Consider the following 17231-nt stretch of genomic DNA (forward strand, 5'->3'; position numbering starts at 1 on the left):
GTATGTTGCTGTTGTTGCTGCCACCACTTGCATAACATTTCTGCATTTCTTGTAGATACTCAGTGGCCCAATGCTTCCAAAAACGCTGAACCAAAAGCTGCCACTTCTGAAGATCATCTAGCGTGCAGGATTTCAGCTGGGTGTAGTCCGGTTCAGGCACGGCGAACATCGATGTGCCAATAAGGAAGTGTGCCGGTGTGAGTGCAGCTAGCTCGTTGGGATCGTCGGACAAAGGCAACAGCGGACGGGAATTCATCGCTGCTTCGATTTGGTGGAGCACAGTGCAGTAGCCTTCGTACGACAGCCGCGTATTGCCCAGGTGACGATAGAGGTGTCGCTTCGCCGTCTTTACTGCTGCTTCCCATAATCCGCCGAAGTGTGGAGCCTTTGGTGGATTGAAATGCCAAGTGATTCCCCGGTCAGCGCATCTAGTAGCCACGGTGTTGCGGTGTTGTTCGTCGTTGAACAGCTCAAAAAGCTCCTTCAGTTCACGTTCTGCGCCTTCGAAGTTTTTCCCATTATCAGAATGGATGTGGGGTGAATTTGTGGTTCTTCGGTAGAACAGCTGGATGCTTGGACTGATACGGTAGTTGCGACAAGTTCAATCGTCCTCCCACCCGTATTACTTCTTCTGTATCCAGGAATGGGGTAAGTTTTCGTAAAGGAGATTGTTTCATCAATGCTTCTCCCTTTTTTAGCTGCTTGATTTCCGCGGAAAATGCATCTTGCTGGGCTAGTCTGCAAAGCACAATTTTTGCAGCATCCACGTACTTGGGCGTGATCGTCTTGGATGCATTGGTGTGCGGTATCGATCGCTGTGATCGCGCCTTCTGCTTGGTGTTGCGCACAAAACGTATGCAGTATGCAATGATGCGTACCATTCTGGTGAAGGATGAAGAAATGCCAAACCATGGATGAGTTTGTGTACAAACTAAAGCGGCACTCACCTGGCGTGTTTCTAGGTCCGCCTCATCGCTTGGTTCTGGATCTGAGCTGGGCCAATGGGACGAAGGTTGCACAAGCCAATCTGGACCGTTATTCCAAAGCTGATTCTGCGTGAAGTGTGCTGCCGACATGCCTCGGGAAACCAAGTCAGCAGGATTGGATGTGCCAGGAACGTGCCTCCATTGCCTTGGATGAGAGTAGTGTTGCACCTCAGCTACTCGATTTGCCACGAACGTCTTCCAGGAGTTGGGAGGTGACGCAATCCATTTTAGCGTCACTGTTGAGTCGGACCAGAAAAACGATTCGGCGCACACGATCTGCATTGCCTCCTTGACGCGATGATGCAGATGGGCGCCCAGGACAGCTGCGCTTAGTTCAAGCCTCGGCAACGTGACGCGCTTCAGTGGTGCCACTCGAGACTTCGAAGCTAATAGGCTGATGCGGACTTCTCCCGCCGCGCTTTCACAACGAGCGTACACACATGCTCCGTAGGCGGCCTCCGAAGCATCGGTAAATGTGTGAAATTCTACTGTTGCATCTGGTAAGAGAGCGTAACGGTTAGTCCTGTACTCGGATAACGTTTTCCAGTCGCTCTGAATCGCCTTCCATTTTTTACAGATGTGATTAGGAACAGGTTCATCCCAGCCGGATTTGAGTAGCCATAGCTCCTGCATCAGCATCTTAGCACGCACGATCACCGGTGCTATCAATCCGAGCGGATCGTACATTTTGGCAATGCTCGACAAAATAGATCGCTTGGTCGACGTGGCTTCATCAGCCTCAGTGTTGGATTCAAAACACAGCTCATCCGATTCAGGCTTCCACGAGATGCCGAGTGCTTTGACCGTCTCGTTGGGTATAAAATGCAGCGATGAGTGTGTGCCGATATACTCGGTGCTTAAGCCGGAGAGCACGCTCAGATTATTTGATGTCCACTTGCGCAACTCAAACCCACCTTTGGCAAGTAGCGCTGATAACTCCTTACGCAGCTGAACAGCTTCGCGAACGTTATTGGCACCACCAATGAAGTCGTCCACGTAAAAGTTTCGTTTCAGGGCTGCAGATGCAAGCGCATATTCAGTCCCTTCATCATCTGCTAGTTGGATAAGTGTGCGTGTAGCCAGAAACGAGGAAGGTGCTAGTCCATATGTAACGGTGTTGAGCTCATATACTTGGATCGGAGCTTGTGGCGAGAATCGAAAGAATATGCGCACCAATCGACGATCATCAGAATGCAGCAATATTTGTCGGTACATTTTCGCTATATCTCCCACAAGTGCTATTTGGTAGGTGCGGAATCGCAACACAATATCAAGCAGCTCGTCCTGCACGATTGGACCAACACATAGAATGTCATTCAAGGAATAACCAGTGCTTGTTTTTGCAGATCCGTCAAACACGACCCTTACTTTCGTGGTGGTACTGGAGGCTTTAAATACGGGATGGTGCGGTAGGTAGTACGCCTGTTCATCCCCACTATCTTTGTTCATGAGCGACATGTGCCCCAGCTCCAAATACTCCTTCATGAAGGCATGATAGTCTTCCTTGAGCTGTGGGTTGCGTTCTAGCCTCCTCTCCAGCAGCTCGAAGCGTCTCAAAGCGGTAGTTTTAGACAGGCCAAGCTTTTCCGTGAAGTCGGTCTGTTTGGGCAATCGTACAATATAGCGACCCGACTCGTCGCGCTGAGTGGTTTCTTTATACAATGTTTCGCATCGCCGCTCATCAGGTGAGTACGAATCATTGACGCTTAACTCTTCCAGCTTCCAAAATCGTTCGAGAGACTCCTCCAGGGATGCCATGCAGACGATTGTGGACGCGGCGGTGCAATCGGTCGGAGATGCAGGATTCTGAGGAGAGGTGGGACCAATCATGACCCACCCAAAAACGCTGTTCAGCATAGTTGGAAGGTTCGGAGCAAGCTCGTGCGATTTTACGTTCGTAAAGAAGGAAGCGTAATGACGGGCACCAAGGATAATATCAATCGGGGCTGATTTATCGAACTGTGGGTCAGCCAAAACAAATTCCGAAGGAATGTTCCAGCCGCGAGTGGAAACATCATGCGCCGGCAGATCAGCGATCACCTTGTCTACTATCAGAAAATCGACATCCAAGTCAAAGTGTTCAACACGTGAAGCAATTTGAGCTCGAACCGACCTCCTCACCGTTCTGGTGGATAGTCCTGCTCCTTTGAGGGTTATGTTAACCGTGCTACCTTTCAAAGCCAACCTCTGAGCAAGGCGATTGCTCATCAAATTGGGCTGTGATGCGCTGTCTAAGAGTGCACGCACAGGATGCAGGATGCCATGTGCATCGGTTACATTTAGAAGTGCAGTTTGTAATAATATTTGTGAAGGTGATTGTTTTATTGCAGCTGCGTAGCTGCGTTGTATGCTAGCCGTGTGATCATCAGTGGCGTGTGTTGTGTGTGAAGGTTCATCTTGCGCAGCTAGCATTGGAAATGTAGTGGAAGATGTGCTGGGAGTGCTTTCAGTGTGAATCATTGTGTGATGCGCCAAGTTGCAATGACGACACTTGTACTGTGACGAGCAATCGCGGGCACGGTGATTGTCTCGCAGACAATTCAAACACAAGCGGGCATCAAGTACCTTACGGTACCGCTGGGCAGGATTCATGGCATTAAATCGCTGGCATTTTGTTATGGTGTGCGGCATATTGCACAACGGGCATTTATTAACATCGCGGTCAGTGGTAGCAAAACTAGCAGTGCGCGGAAAATTAGTGCGTCTTGGTGGTATCGGTGCTTCTATAGGTGATGGTTCGGGTTTGTTTACTAATAGCGTCTCGAGTACGCGCATACGGCGGTGCAAAAAGGCAATCAACGAATCGTAGCTCGGATTGTCATTGGTCGAAGCAAATTCTTCCCAATCGCGTAATGTGTTAGAGGGCAATTTTGTGCAAAGTAAATGCTCTAATATGCTGCTCCAGCCGTCAGTTTTCTCTCCCAAGTGATTTAGGGTTTTTTTGTGACGCTCGAACTCGTCCACTAACTGGTGCAGGGTTGTCGCACTTTCCCTCTTCGCTGGAGTGATGCCGAACATCGCTTGTAAGTGGCGTTTTTTCAGTAAATATTCATTCGAATATCGCTCAGCGAGTGTTTTCCAAGCTAATTCATAGCTGGAGGCGCTTATTGTAATGGCCTCGATCACTTGCGCTGCTTCACCTTTTAGGGCTGCGCGTAGATAATGGAATTTTTGTATTGGCGGCAAATCAACATTATCGTGAATCAAACACTCAAAGGTATCCCTAAAGGTCAGCCATTGCATATAATCGCCGTCAAACTCCGGCAGAGCGATGGTGGGCAGTTTTATGCCTTGTAGCGGGTTCCTACCGGCTCCTTGCTGCGACACTTCGCTGCGCGGAATTTCTCTATATTTCGCTTTCAATGCCGATTGAACGCGAATCAAGCGCCGTTCAAAATCCTCCCTAAGGGCGGCATTGTGTGTCATCTCTTCAGCAGTGGTTGCACTGTCCTCCAGCTGCTGTTGAAGGCTCTCCAAATCCTTGCATATTTGGTCAAATTTGGCCATACGAGTTTCCACCTCGATAGAATCCCTATCGGGCTGGTAGTTTTGAAGAAACTCTTCGTAACGGGCCAAAATGGCAATCAAAATCGTTCGTCTCGACGACAAAATAAGCGGTTGAGCTGGCATCTTACTAAAACTGCGATTATCGTGTGCGCGAGTGTAGTGTAAAGTGCAGTGTAACGGTCGGGCAGTGAAAGGCAAAGGTGTTTAGCACTTTATCGAAAAAATTGCGAATATTCAGGATATCGGCACAATCCTGGTCACGGCACCAATGTTTCGTCGCGAATAGTTTTCGGATAAAGTTTCCTTTTCTTTCTTTGGTTTTTGCTGCTAATAATTACCGAAGCCGTTGTAAGAAATTGCTGGTGATGAAGAGAGGGAAAAAGCCTTTTCGCCCTCTATTTATTAATTTATGATCGATAGAGATGTGTACATCAACGGGCGCGGATGTGATCCGATCCGCAGTTCAAATCTGCACGATTCGCGTAGCTGCTCGAACAATGGCTTTTGTTCCTGCTGCAAATAAACATACAGGAAAAATACTGGGCACTATTCTATTTAACATAAACGTCCTACGCGGACATGCCATACTATAAAATAATGCTTTTCAGACTTGCGTGGATTCAGTAGCACGCAGCCGGATTGTCGGTGTACGATGACAGGGGACTACGGAAGTCGGTTTATTTTAAGTTTAAACCCACGACATGTTTTTAAGTCGTACGAGTTGACGACTGTTAACGACAAGGAACCAATCGATAAAATCTGCCACAGTTTTAGACCACAATAAAAAAGGGGAAGTTTCAGGGAGCATGGTTTTGGGAGCAGTTGTATATATGCGGGGTTTGTTTCAGGACTGGTACTGGTATTCATATATATTTCAGTTCAGTATCGGTATGGTATTAGGATCACTTCCAAAACAGAAATGGAACTAGGATTAGTTAAATCGATTCATATAGAATAATATCCAGACTATCCAGATATTCTAACATATAATCAATAGAAACATATCATGCTGAATGAATTAGGCATGATTCAGGAACCTGGCATTGTCTTCAATATTGCATTTTGATAAGAGTGTATGTGTATGGCGACTGTGGTATTATTTTTCAAACGATGATTGATGAGTATAAAGCCGTTTCCTAAAATGGCATCATGTGCATGTGTTATCAATTTTGATTATAATAATAATGATTATTGTTATTATTGTAATAATATTAATAATAATAATAATAATAATAATAATAATAATAATAATAATAATAATAATAATAATAATCATAATAATAATAATAATAATAATAATAATAATAATAATAATAATAATAATAATAATAATAATAATAATAATAATAATAATAATAATAATAATAATAATAATAATAATAATAATAATAATAATAATAATAATAATAATAATAATAATAATAATAATAATAATAATAATAATACTAAAAATAATAATAGTTATAATAAAAAATATTATTATTACTTTTATTGTTATTATTTACATTATTATTATTTTTATAATATAATAAAATTTTTTGTTATTGTTAGTATTTATTATTATTGCTATTATTATTATTGTTTTTTATATTTATTGAGGCTTTCGTCGTTGCTTCACACAAACTGTTTAGCTTGACAAGACTTAATACAATATAACTAAAACAAAAACACTTGCTTTTTGAAGCACCTATAACACCTTGCAAATTAAACGAAATTTTTGTAAGGTCCAAAGGCATAGATAACAGAAAGACCCTGTTTCGAATGGATACAGCTACTTCCTTGAAATTTATCTACTCGCAAGCGCTGGTTACCATGGTTGACCACTTAATCGGTGCAAAAAAATCTTCTCTTGGAGTTGGCAGCAATTAATCATACTGCTTTCAAGATAACTTAAGATAGCCATTTTTTATATAAACTGTCCATAAAGTGCAAAAATATCATATTAGTGCGATAGAACTCTAGCGGATATGTTGCTGTATTTCGGAGATAGTAAAATTCAAAGGATGGCCATGCACTGTAAGTTACAATAGTTCGAAAGTGTAATATAGTAGTTTACAGCTTTTCAAATTGACATATTTTTAGCAGCACATTTCCTCGCAGTATTTTGTTTTGCTGTTGTCAATGTTGTATCATGCGGTGTTATTGAGCTCAGAAACGTGCCGACTTGTTCGCCAGGAGACAATTACTTCGCTGCCGGTCCAAAGTGTAACAACTTTTTTTCGTGTCGCGATGGTGTACTAGAAATCGTTGAATGCCGGTGGGACTTTCTTTGGAACGATACTATAAAACGGTGTGATGCTCCTGAAAATGTACAATGCGAGGTAAATGAAATGAGCAATAACACATCAAAATAAGTTGTTTTTCTAATGCGAAAAGATTTAACAATTTTCAGGATGAACAAATACCGGAAACAACAACAAAAGCTTCTACTATAGAGGCTCCAACACCAGCACCCACTACAGAGGCTCCAACACCAGCACCTACTACAGAGGTTCCAACACCAGCACCCACTACAGAAGCTCCAACACCAGCACCTACTACAGAGGCTCCAACACCAGCACCCTCTACGGAGGCTCCAACACCAGCACCTACTACAGAGGCTCCAACACCCGCACCCTCTACGGAGGCTCCAACACCAGCACCCACTACAGAGGCTCCAACACCAGCACCAACCACATCAACCCCGTCTAATACATTTTTGCCCGAAGTTGAAGGTGCATTGCCCATACTGTTTCCTGGTTCTGAATGTCCTGAAGACATCCGTGCCTTTTTGTTGCATCCAACTGACTGCCGGCGTTTTTACTACTGTTTGTATGGTGTTCAGTATCCTCAGACGTGTCCGTTTTTGGAATTTTTTAACTACGTTGTAGGCCATTGCGTACCTCAAGATCAAAAGTTCTGTTTCCCAGGAAGTGAATGAGAATGAAACAAATAATTACATGATTCATGTTTGGCTATAACGATTTAAATATTAAGAAGCTAATGTTCAATTTTGACCGATCGTTTAGTATACGTTATAGCACGCGATGAGGTAATTTTTGTAGCTAGAAAGATGTTTCTTCAACTGCTTATCAAACATTCAATAAAAAATAATTTAAATATTAAAACGTATGTAGTTCGCTAAAATAATTAATGAGTTGAATGAGTGGTACAGCATCAAGGGTATTTTTGGTAATTATATTTTTACTATTTATCCAATTTTTATGACTCAATCATATATGATTTTTTACATTAATAAAGGATGATATTTTTCTATACTCGTGTACCACCAATCGTCAATTGGCACGACCTAGCAACATGCCCGTCATGGGTTCAAGATCCGAATGGACAGTGCTCCTATATGTAGGACTGACTATCCTGTTTTGGCAAATCAATAAATCACTGGAAGTCAAGCTAGTGGCACATGCATGCCTAAAAGAAGAAGTAGAAGAAAAATATGAGAAGAAATATCCCGAAAGAAAAAGTCCCTAGACTTTCTACATTCTAGACTGAGAGAGTTAGATTTACAAAAAGTGAGACACTTTTCGGGGCAGAGAATGCTTATTCCTGATAGAATAGTATTTTTTAGTTCATTGTTATATAGCGCCTAACATAACTATATGGGCAGTCGTTTTTCGCGATTTACGGAAAATCCATCAGAGATAGATAGAAACAGTGAATGTATGAGTTGTGCAGAATACTATTTTACATCTTTGTATATTTTTTCAATTTTTTTAAACACATTTTTGCACGACCTTAAGAGTAATACTCTAGGCCCATTGCAATTGAATATCGTGTTCGTCTGCACTTCTTCCAAAACATTTACGGGCGCCTTTGTAGTGGTCTAAGAGAACATCAATGGTGAAGTGGGTGGTGGGAGGAAAAAAATATCAGACTAGGATTACATTCCTTAACTATGTATGTAACAGCAGCAAATATTTAGATTCTGCTAAAAAATCGTTGTTGATGTTTTTGTGTCGCTTTTGTTTGAACGCATCAGTTTTGAACCGTTGTTCACAAAATTGATAAGGTTCTCATGGCAATTTCAAAATAGTTTTTGAAAAACGTTTTACATACTTTGATTTGCATTTTAAAAACAATCACCACAGGCGAAAAAAATTTTTTTTGTGATTTTTTTTATATTCGAAAAAAATATATTTTGATATTTACTCCTATAAAACTTATAAAACCTTAAAATAAGTTATAAAAACACTTTTTAAAAATCGTTAAAAAATGTATTTCTGTAAAACCTTTGTAGAATATGTTATTTATATTTTTGAACGATTTTTAAATGCGTTATTTAGCACATAAAACCTGTTTTTCGAAGTGTCTTTATAGTTATGGTACGACCATAAGTTTGTTTTTTCGTCATAAATCGTGCAATAATGTGTTTAAAAAAATTAAAAAAATATACAAAGATGTGAAATAGTATTTTGCACAACTCATACATTCACTGTTTTTTTTTTCAAATCAAATATTAAAACGTATGTAGTTCGCTAAAATAATTCTATCTATATCTTATGGATTTTCCGGAAATCGCAAAAAACGACTGTCGATATAGTTGTGGTAGGCGCTGTAACTACCTTAGGTCGATTCTCATTGATAAATTAATTTTAGTCTTAAGATTTAACATTCTTTTTTGCAAGCCTTTTGTGGCATGCAATTACCTTATACCGGGTAGTCTCGGTTTACTTATTCGGAGTTATCGGTTGTTGTTATTTAAAAGTTTATCTGTTTCACATGTGGTTTGGTTAGAGTTCTTAATAAAGGCTAGTTATACGAAGGAATTTTAAAAGTTTTCGCTAGCAATCGCTGTGTAGTTGCAAGATAGTATCTATGCTGGGGTCAAATTTGCAGATGACGCGTTGCGCAGTACAGTTCGGTTAAGATGTGGCCGATAGTGATATCAATGCCACAGAAACTGTATAGTGGCGAGCTGGATTTGTGAAAAGTTTGTATGAGCCGGGTGTATTCGATCCGAAGTCGTGATAGCAGTATCGGGTCTAGGTGTGATGGATGGTCTTTCGATGGGGGTGTTATGGTCTTGATCAGCGGTCGGTACAGTCTGGCTCGCGGGCCAAAACGTTCAATGCGTCCCGCGAAAGAATTTTCCTTATTATGAAAGATGGGAAGAATCTATCCGTATATAAATTACAGATCATCTTAGAGTATCACATTTCATACTGTCGAACTCTTTCAACTTCGATTATCATATTATGCATAGAAGGAATTATCATTATGGTCGAACTCGAGGATAAATTTCTACTATCTAACACTAACATTGTTTCACCTTAATGAGATGAGCATTTGAAAGCAATATCAAATATTTTAAAAACCTGATTGTTGTTTTTACGAATACGACAATAACACACTGTTGGAGCAACTGCATGATTCGAGTTGCTATTGGAGCCTAACAAATTCTATCAATGATATATTTTGTAGGCACAACCCTAGTGATAGCTAATTAGTAAATAGGGAGCGGAAAGACTTTTTCGCAATCTTCATCTTTGGCTAACGATCAGTACGAGTAAGAAAAACGAATATCAATAAACTCCACAAAATAAACAAAAAATTATCCGAAAACTTTTCACGACTAAACACACAATAATGCTTTTTTCGAGAACAACGATAGACTCTTTTCGTGGATAATCGAAAAACTCGGAGAAAAATCGGTGAGACTTAAAAACATTGTATAAGAAGTTGATAGAAAAATGGTCTATGTAAAGGAGAATATTTATACGCAATATGTGAGCTCGTGAAAAATTTGACATTTCATCGTATCTCTTCGCACCATACAGGATCTCAGTTGAACTTGAACAAACACATTATTGTTGGCGTGAAATGTTTCATTATGTTGATTTTGGCCACTATTTCACGCTTCACGATGTGAAATTGTACCGGTATGTCTAACGCACGGCAAGAGTTGATTCATCATATAATCATATACTTTAAAGAAGACAAAATAAGCCTTAGTTCTATTAGGCTAAGTTTTAATTAGTTATTTTCAGATCAACTAGAGTCATTACATGGATTTTGTAGGTGTTATGTATTGAAGTAGTTTTCTTTTCAAATAACAACACATTGTATATAGATTATGATAGTTATGGTTACACAGGCAAACTATCAGGAATAAAGCAATTCGGTTGCTATTGTATTTCATAAAAATTGTGTTCACAAAAAATATCAAGTGAAAATATTTTATGGCTTATTGAATACAATCAAATGATGCACTTCACAATCATCAAGTTACATTATTGGGACCGTTAAACTCTTACAAATAACACTTAGATAAAATTGTGTGTGTTTGTTTTAACATATAACATTTGTCTCCATTTAACATTTTCCTAGGACACATTCTCCTGCGACGGGATCGAAGTACTTGAACATTTGACAAACTTGAACTCTAGATATACCGTTCAAGCAGAACACGAATTTTTCACAATTGGTTGGGTGTGGTAAAACTTTTGTTCCTTCTACTGGGCATCCAAATGGATCTTGAAAGCTTGCCTGTAAATTAAGGAAAAGTTGTTTACTGGGTTAGTTAGACCTACGTAAAGTATTTGCGCTCTTACCTGACACTTTGCATTTTCCGGTGTATCACAAATTGAATTGTTTTTGTTCCATTCCGTTCCTATAGGACATTGCATTATCAAGGGAGTAGCATGGTAGCACATGATGTAATTGGTACAGTTATCTGGGATTGACATGTACAATGGTGAAACAGGATCGTCTATTTGTGGACAGGATTCGTTTGGAACAGAAGATGTAGTAGTTTCTACACTTAAATCGGTTATCATTTCGGTAGACTCTTCTGTACTAGTTTGGAATTGAGTAGGCAAAGGGACGGAACCGCAATTCACGTTTTCAGGAAAATTACAAATTTCCTTCTCAGCGTTAAAGAGCATTTCACTTGGACACTGCCCAGTCCCAGCTGGTAGACCGTCACTGCACAGTAAAAATGAATCACAAGATAGTGGGTTCATAACGGTGGCGTTATTAGGTTTCCCTCGACATATTTCCATCGGATCGAATTGTTGTGCACTGATAACTAGAAGTGGGAGTAGTATTATTGTTATTCCAGTAAAACCTATCGTGAGTAATGCCATTTATATTTTTGGTTCTTTATCATCGACCACTAAGTATAGACTGATGTGTGTTTTTGAGGTTTACAAGTATAAATATTGATCGCTTGATCGTAGAATTTCATTGAACTGTCATCAGCATATGTGTGATGCAATCACGTTGTCAATCAGTTGTATTTTTGATGGAATCGAGACAGTATACACATTGTAACCTTGAGTGCAATGTTTGTCAGTTCAATGTTTGGCAGGTCTACAATATGGTATCTACAAATCTACAAATAAAAAACCAAACCAAGGCCTCAACTTGTTTGTAGCGCTGGATAATCCAATCCACAATCCACAATCCAATATGAATGAACATAATGTAATTTGCTTCCTTGCGGAAAGTGAAACAGATTTCTTAGCAACAGCTTTACTGTTATTTGCGACAAGATATTTCATGCAAGTTGTTAAGATCGCTTGATTTCACTGGTGTGACTTATCATAAAAAATTTCTGTAAAGCTGCGATAAGTTATCTTCAGCTGCCAATCAGATTTCCGTTTGTATGTGAACTAGCTTTATGATACAGGGAGTATTTTTGAATGTGATATGCGAATTTATAGCGGAAGTAAGAGTTAGGTAGGTATTTATAAATTAGATAATGGGGTACCTTTTGCCATGATAAGAAAGTGTTTTTGTTCATTAGGATGTGATTGTTTGATAAAGGTATAGTTATTTTGTTAACTGGAACGACAAAAATTTAACTCTACGTAACAGTTTGACTTAAGATTTTATTTAACTAAACTTAGCTTACGTTAAAGTTGCATGATCATGCGAATGAAACCAAAATGTTAAATTTGATATCCGTGGCTGTTTCAAACCTATTATTATTTTTTCTTCTAATTTTAAAGATCTAAAGAATTGTCATTCAAGATTTTTCCTACGAAAAATATAAAACATACGTTTGAATTTACTTGCAATTTACGCGTATCTATAATACATTGTGGTAATTATAAAATGAAAAAAAAAAAAATGATTTCATCATTTCTTAAATAATGTAATAAATAATGGAATACAACACAACAAAAAATGCTGACACCTTATACTTAGGCCTTATATTGGGTCTTAGATTAGAAATTTTATTATGAAATTATTATTTTCGGAATATTTAGCATCTACATGTACATAAAAAATATAAAAAATACCCTTGACGCAATGTAAACAGAAATGTACTGTAACTTTTGTCCATGATATTCTATTTATCGTTTAAACTAACGATTAAGTAAACTCATTGATCGTTGAACGAGAATGATGAAAACAGAAATCTTGATTACAAATTTTCTATAGCTCCCATTATTTACTTGAATGGAAACGTTGCTTAGTGCATATAGTTTGGTGACGTGGCATACAACGGTTATTGACGGAATCCCAGTCGGTAAGGAATGGACAGCGTTGAGTAGAAGCTTTACCATTACGACAAAACAAGTAAAGATCACAATATCTGGGATGGCTGAGAAACACATCTTTTCTTTGTGCACAGAGCTCATCAAGATCAATTGTTGAAGGGGTTGAAATCTAAAAATAATGAACTATGATAAAACGAGAATAAATGATTATGAGGAAACACACTTGCCTTGCAGTTAGCAATATCAGCATCATCGCATTGGTTAGAATTACTGTTCCAAAAAGTGCCAGGCGCACAGTTCATGCGAAAAGGTTTTTGTTTGATGCATATGTAGTATTCCCCACAGTTGTTAGGACTGGCAGTGAAAGAAATACCACTGAGTGGCCTTTGTTGACAGACTTCTTCCGGATCAGGAATACGATCATGTTCACAGGTAACGGCTTCAGGGTCATCACAGTACTGATGGATTGGATTCCAGTACTTTCCTGTCGCACACTTTTGAAGAATTGGCGCTTGATCAACACAAATATAATAGTTTGAACAATTGTCTAAACTTTTCACAAACGATGGAATATTAGGATTAGATGATAGACAATACGATTCTGGATCAATTGCACTATCTATGGATGGCGTTGTGATCGTTGAACTTATAGTCGGCGACGTACTCTCATTTGTTATAGAATTATCATCCGGTATCGTTGTTGTTGAAACAGGTGTTGTAAAACTGTTGCAATCCGATTCGTCGAAACTACACACATCTTTTGCATGATAAAACATTCCTGTTGGACAAGTGCCGTGAATGGTTGTATCTCCATTGCACTGGTAAAACTTGCTACAATCTTCAGGATCAGCAACAAATGAATTGATTTTAACGCCTTCACACAACTCATTTGGAGTAAGCTGTTGAGATATAACGAAGTTTGATAATATAGTCACCAAAAACACTACTGCAAACCTCTTAAAATCCATGATGATGTGGTTAAACTTGTTTGGAGAGACTAAGACATATTGGAATTGGGAACTCTTAAATAAGGCGAGTTGGTCCTCAATAACGATAAAAAACTAGGGCACGATATCATAGTTTGAAAAAAAAAAAATCGTTATCAAAGCATTACTTTCACTGATGATGTTCAAACGATATCACCAATAATTTGTTTGCTAATGTAGTATGCTATCTGTAAACGTGCGATAATAGTGTTCCGTTACTTCTATGGTTAACATACAAATAAAATAATAAATAATGCGTGTATGAAACACCTAAGGCAAAGCAGAGTTAGTTAAAGTAGATCGATGACCAAATTATACTAAATGACCAAGTTGCGGAATGATAAATAAAAGGTAACTTAATGTAGGACTTTTGTTGGGCGTAATAAATCCGTGCTTTGAATAGACTCATTTTATGTAAAGGAGAGAGGGAGGAAGATAAAACAATGACAATGACACATTTAGCAATTCATGTTTCGTGTAGCAGTACTTTGCAGAATGGGCCTATTTTTATCTTTAACTTTTTGCCATTGTTTCGTGGAATTGTCAAATGGTTCATAAAATGTCGTAAAATATTATTTGCTGAAGAGTATTACTGCAGTAACATCGCCGATTGTTTTTAAATATATTTTCTCAACAGATGGCGCTATGCACTATTCAAACTTGGAGTAACGTTTGCATTTACGATAGCGTTACAATGCTGTTAGACGGGGCCAGACACGCTGAAAACCTCACTGTATCGTAAATATAGACAACCGAAAAAGAACGCTTGTTATTGTAAACAAACAAAGCGTTACATTCCTTAAAAAATTCCCAAGTAACATTTTTAGCACAGTGCTGTCCACGCGACCAACCAATGTACATTATTTAAATAAAAAAATATTTTAAATTGCGATGAAAAAAAGTTATTTTCCATTTAGTTGAATCGATATCTACGAGATTAAATTTTTAAGTTACAAGTAAATAACAGGTTTAATATTTTTCATTGTTGCACTATGGTATAAAAGGAAAAAAACTAATCTGAAAGAATTCATAAACTTCCCAAAAGCTTTCAACTGGATTAACATGTCCTATGAGTAGAAAATATAAAATAATAAAAATATTGAAAGTAAATTAAATATATGAAATAAAAAAATTACCTATTCAATCTATGTTTCCAGCTATTTTTAATAAAACTCTTATAAAACTAAAATACTTTTGGTACTCTTTTTCAAAGTGAGGTTCATGAGGTTAATAAATACTTGTATGTATTTCATTATCCTGCTTTATCAATAGCTGTTTAAATAAACAAATAATTTTTTTTTTATTATAAACCCTTTTTATGTATAAGTTTGTTATAATTGCAATTCTTGAAGTTGTTACAACTCTGTTTGCTGTTAAAAATGATAGCTGTTTAAAATGATAAAAATGATAATAATATTATAATTTATTTATTATTTTATTTATTTATTTATTTATTTATTTATGAATTAACAATGAATTTTATCTTAAATAACGATTGCTGTGCTTTTTTATGTTTGTTAGATTGGTAATACCTATTTTAAAAACTAGTTGTTATGTTTATTAATTTGAGGAGTAGCAACAGAGGGGTAAAAGTGTGATAGAATCAAACATATCAAAGCAAGAGCAATTTTGCTTCTTTAAAACCCCATCCTCCTATGTGTATCTTATTATTGATGATATTCGGAATAAGATACAAAAGCCTTAACAATTATCTGAACAATAAGCTGAACAATTATCGACACAATCGTGCATTTAGTACCTATCAAAATGCTTTACGAACAAGTAATACCATGTCAGATGAATTAATCAATGTATCCTTATTAAAATGCACCTTGACATGAACTCATAAATAGCCACAGTGTGGATTCATCGTACTTGTTGGAAAAAGTTTGTTTCCCGTGTAAAAAAGTGGAGCATCCAAGCCAGAAAATGCTGAGGGCTATCTTCGTCAATTGGTGGACAAACTAAACCATCAGACCAAGGAACCATTATTAATGGGAAAATGATAGATATTCAATTACGTGCAATAATTGCTGATACACCTGCGCTCTCGTTTTTAAAAGGTGTAATGGTTTGATTGAAATGTTCTATGAAAATAAACTAATCCGTACATTTTACTATAACTTTTACAGGAGTTGCGTATTCAGTGCGTATTCATAATTCAGTGCACGGATGCATAAAATGAAAGAGTGTAGGTACTTTTATTAAAAGCGCATGAAAGGTTGTTTATAAAAGTGTTCAAGTTCGTATGACAAAGAACTAAAAGGCGGTGTGTACAAAGAACGCGTGAAACGCACATCTCCACTATTTTATTTGAATGACTTTGATCTTATTGTAGGTTTCATTGTCGCTGATCTACTTCATCTGATAGATATAGGAGTATTTCGTAAATTGATACAGGGTTTTGTCACTTGCGCCCTCAAGCCTTTTCCAAAATGGTCACCAGAACAACAATCACAGGCGCTGTTACTTCAAATTATATTTCCCAGCGATATAAACAGGAAACTACGTTCATTGAAATATTTGCTCTTTTGGAAAGCTTCAGAGTTTGGAAGCTTTTTACGTCACGCAAGTATTCCAATGCTAAGTCATTACATAAGTAAACAAGCTTTTGAACACTTCAAGTTATTTTATGCCGCCGTCATATTACTATCTTCTTAGAAATTTGAAAAACACTGGTTATATGCCGGGATTTTATTAGAAAAGTTTGTTGCACAATTTGCAACCATTTACCACGAACATCATGTTACAAGCAATGTGCATAACCTTCTCCACGTTGTAACTGATGTAAAAAATCATGGACCTCTTCCCAAAACTTCCACTTATCCTTTTGAAAACAAATGGTTTTTCATGAAAAATTTAGTAAGAAGTGGCCCAAACCCATTAGCACAAGTAGTTAACCGTGTGATAGAATTACAGGAAATTGAAATTGCTACAAAACGTTCTGAGAGAGCATATCCTTTTACAAAAATAACTAAACAGGAAATAATACTGCACATAAACAAAATTTTTATGCTATGACAAAGTCTTAATAATTGTTGTTTTTTAACAAAAAACCTAAAACTATTCAAATAACAAATAACATTAGAAACATTGGATTGCGTTACAATTAAGGCATATGAATTTACAAAAACGGAGAACACATTCTCGAAACCAGTTCCGTCATGTGTAATAACTTTAAAGCTAATGCTACAGATTTGTCATCGAATTTAAGTGATGTATGCATTGAAGATGTTATGTGCAAATTAGTGCTTATAGATTTAGGTAACGAATTTTATTTCACTCCTTTGCTACATACGCTTATG

General features: G+C 37.7%; 4 protein-coding genes across 8 annotated transcripts; 1 reads left to right on the forward strand and 3 right to left on the reverse strand.

Annotated features, from left to right (window-relative positions):
* Positions 1–521: 521 nt before the first annotated feature.
* Positions 522–4616, reverse strand: LOC125907318 (uncharacterized). Its single transcript, XM_049608930.1, has 2 exons — positions 4295–4616; positions 522–3031 (listed from the first exon to the last, which is right to left on the reverse strand). The coding sequence occupies exons 1-2, from the start codon at positions 4614–4616 to the stop codon at positions 522–524; spliced, it is 2832 nt and encodes a 943-aa protein (XP_049464887.1).
* A 1802-nt stretch (positions 4617–6418) lies between these two features.
* LOC120956138 (threonine-rich protein-like) lies at positions 6419–7726 on the forward strand. 5 transcript variants are annotated; one of them, XM_049610444.1, is made up of 4 exons: positions 6419–6509; positions 6576–6814; positions 6886–6984; positions 7147–7726. In XM_049610444.1, exons 1-4 carry the CDS (start codon positions 6461–6463, stop codon positions 7411–7413), a joined length of 654 nt encoding a protein of 217 aa, XP_049466401.1. In that variant the 5' UTR covers positions 6419–6460; the 3' UTR covers positions 7414–7726. The 5 variants fall into 5 exon arrangements, with proteins under 5 accessions (XP_049466401.1, XP_049466399.1, XP_049466400.1 ...); XM_049610442.1 differs by having other exon boundaries at positions 7066–7725; XM_049610443.1 differs by having other exon boundaries at positions 7120–7723.
* A 2862-nt stretch (positions 7727–10588) lies between these two features.
* LOC120954814 (peritrophin-1-like) lies at positions 10589–11941 on the reverse strand. The gene is made up of 2 exons (XM_040375045.2): positions 11045–11941; positions 10589–10979 (listed from the first exon to the last, which is right to left on the reverse strand). Exons 1-2 carry the CDS (start codon positions 11576–11578, stop codon positions 10806–10808), a joined length of 708 nt encoding a protein of 235 aa, XP_040230979.2. The 5' UTR covers positions 11579–11941; the 3' UTR covers positions 10589–10805.
* A 328-nt stretch (positions 11942–12269) lies between these two features.
* LOC120954807 (probable chitinase 10) lies at positions 12270–13949 on the reverse strand. Its single transcript, XM_040375038.2, has 2 exons — positions 13168–13949; positions 12270–13109 (listed from the first exon to the last, which is right to left on the reverse strand). The coding sequence occupies exons 1-2, from the start codon at positions 13906–13908 to the stop codon at positions 12888–12890; spliced, it is 963 nt and encodes a 320-aa protein (XP_040230972.2). The 5' UTR covers positions 13909–13949; the 3' UTR covers positions 12270–12887.
* Between the last annotated feature and the right edge of the window lie 3282 nt (positions 13950–17231).

Source organism: Anopheles coluzzii, chromosome 3 (genome assembly GCF_943734685.1).
Source record: "Anopheles coluzzii chromosome 3, AcolN3, whole genome shotgun sequence".
NCBI lineage: Eukaryota > Metazoa > Arthropoda > Insecta > Diptera > Culicidae > Anopheles > Anopheles coluzzii.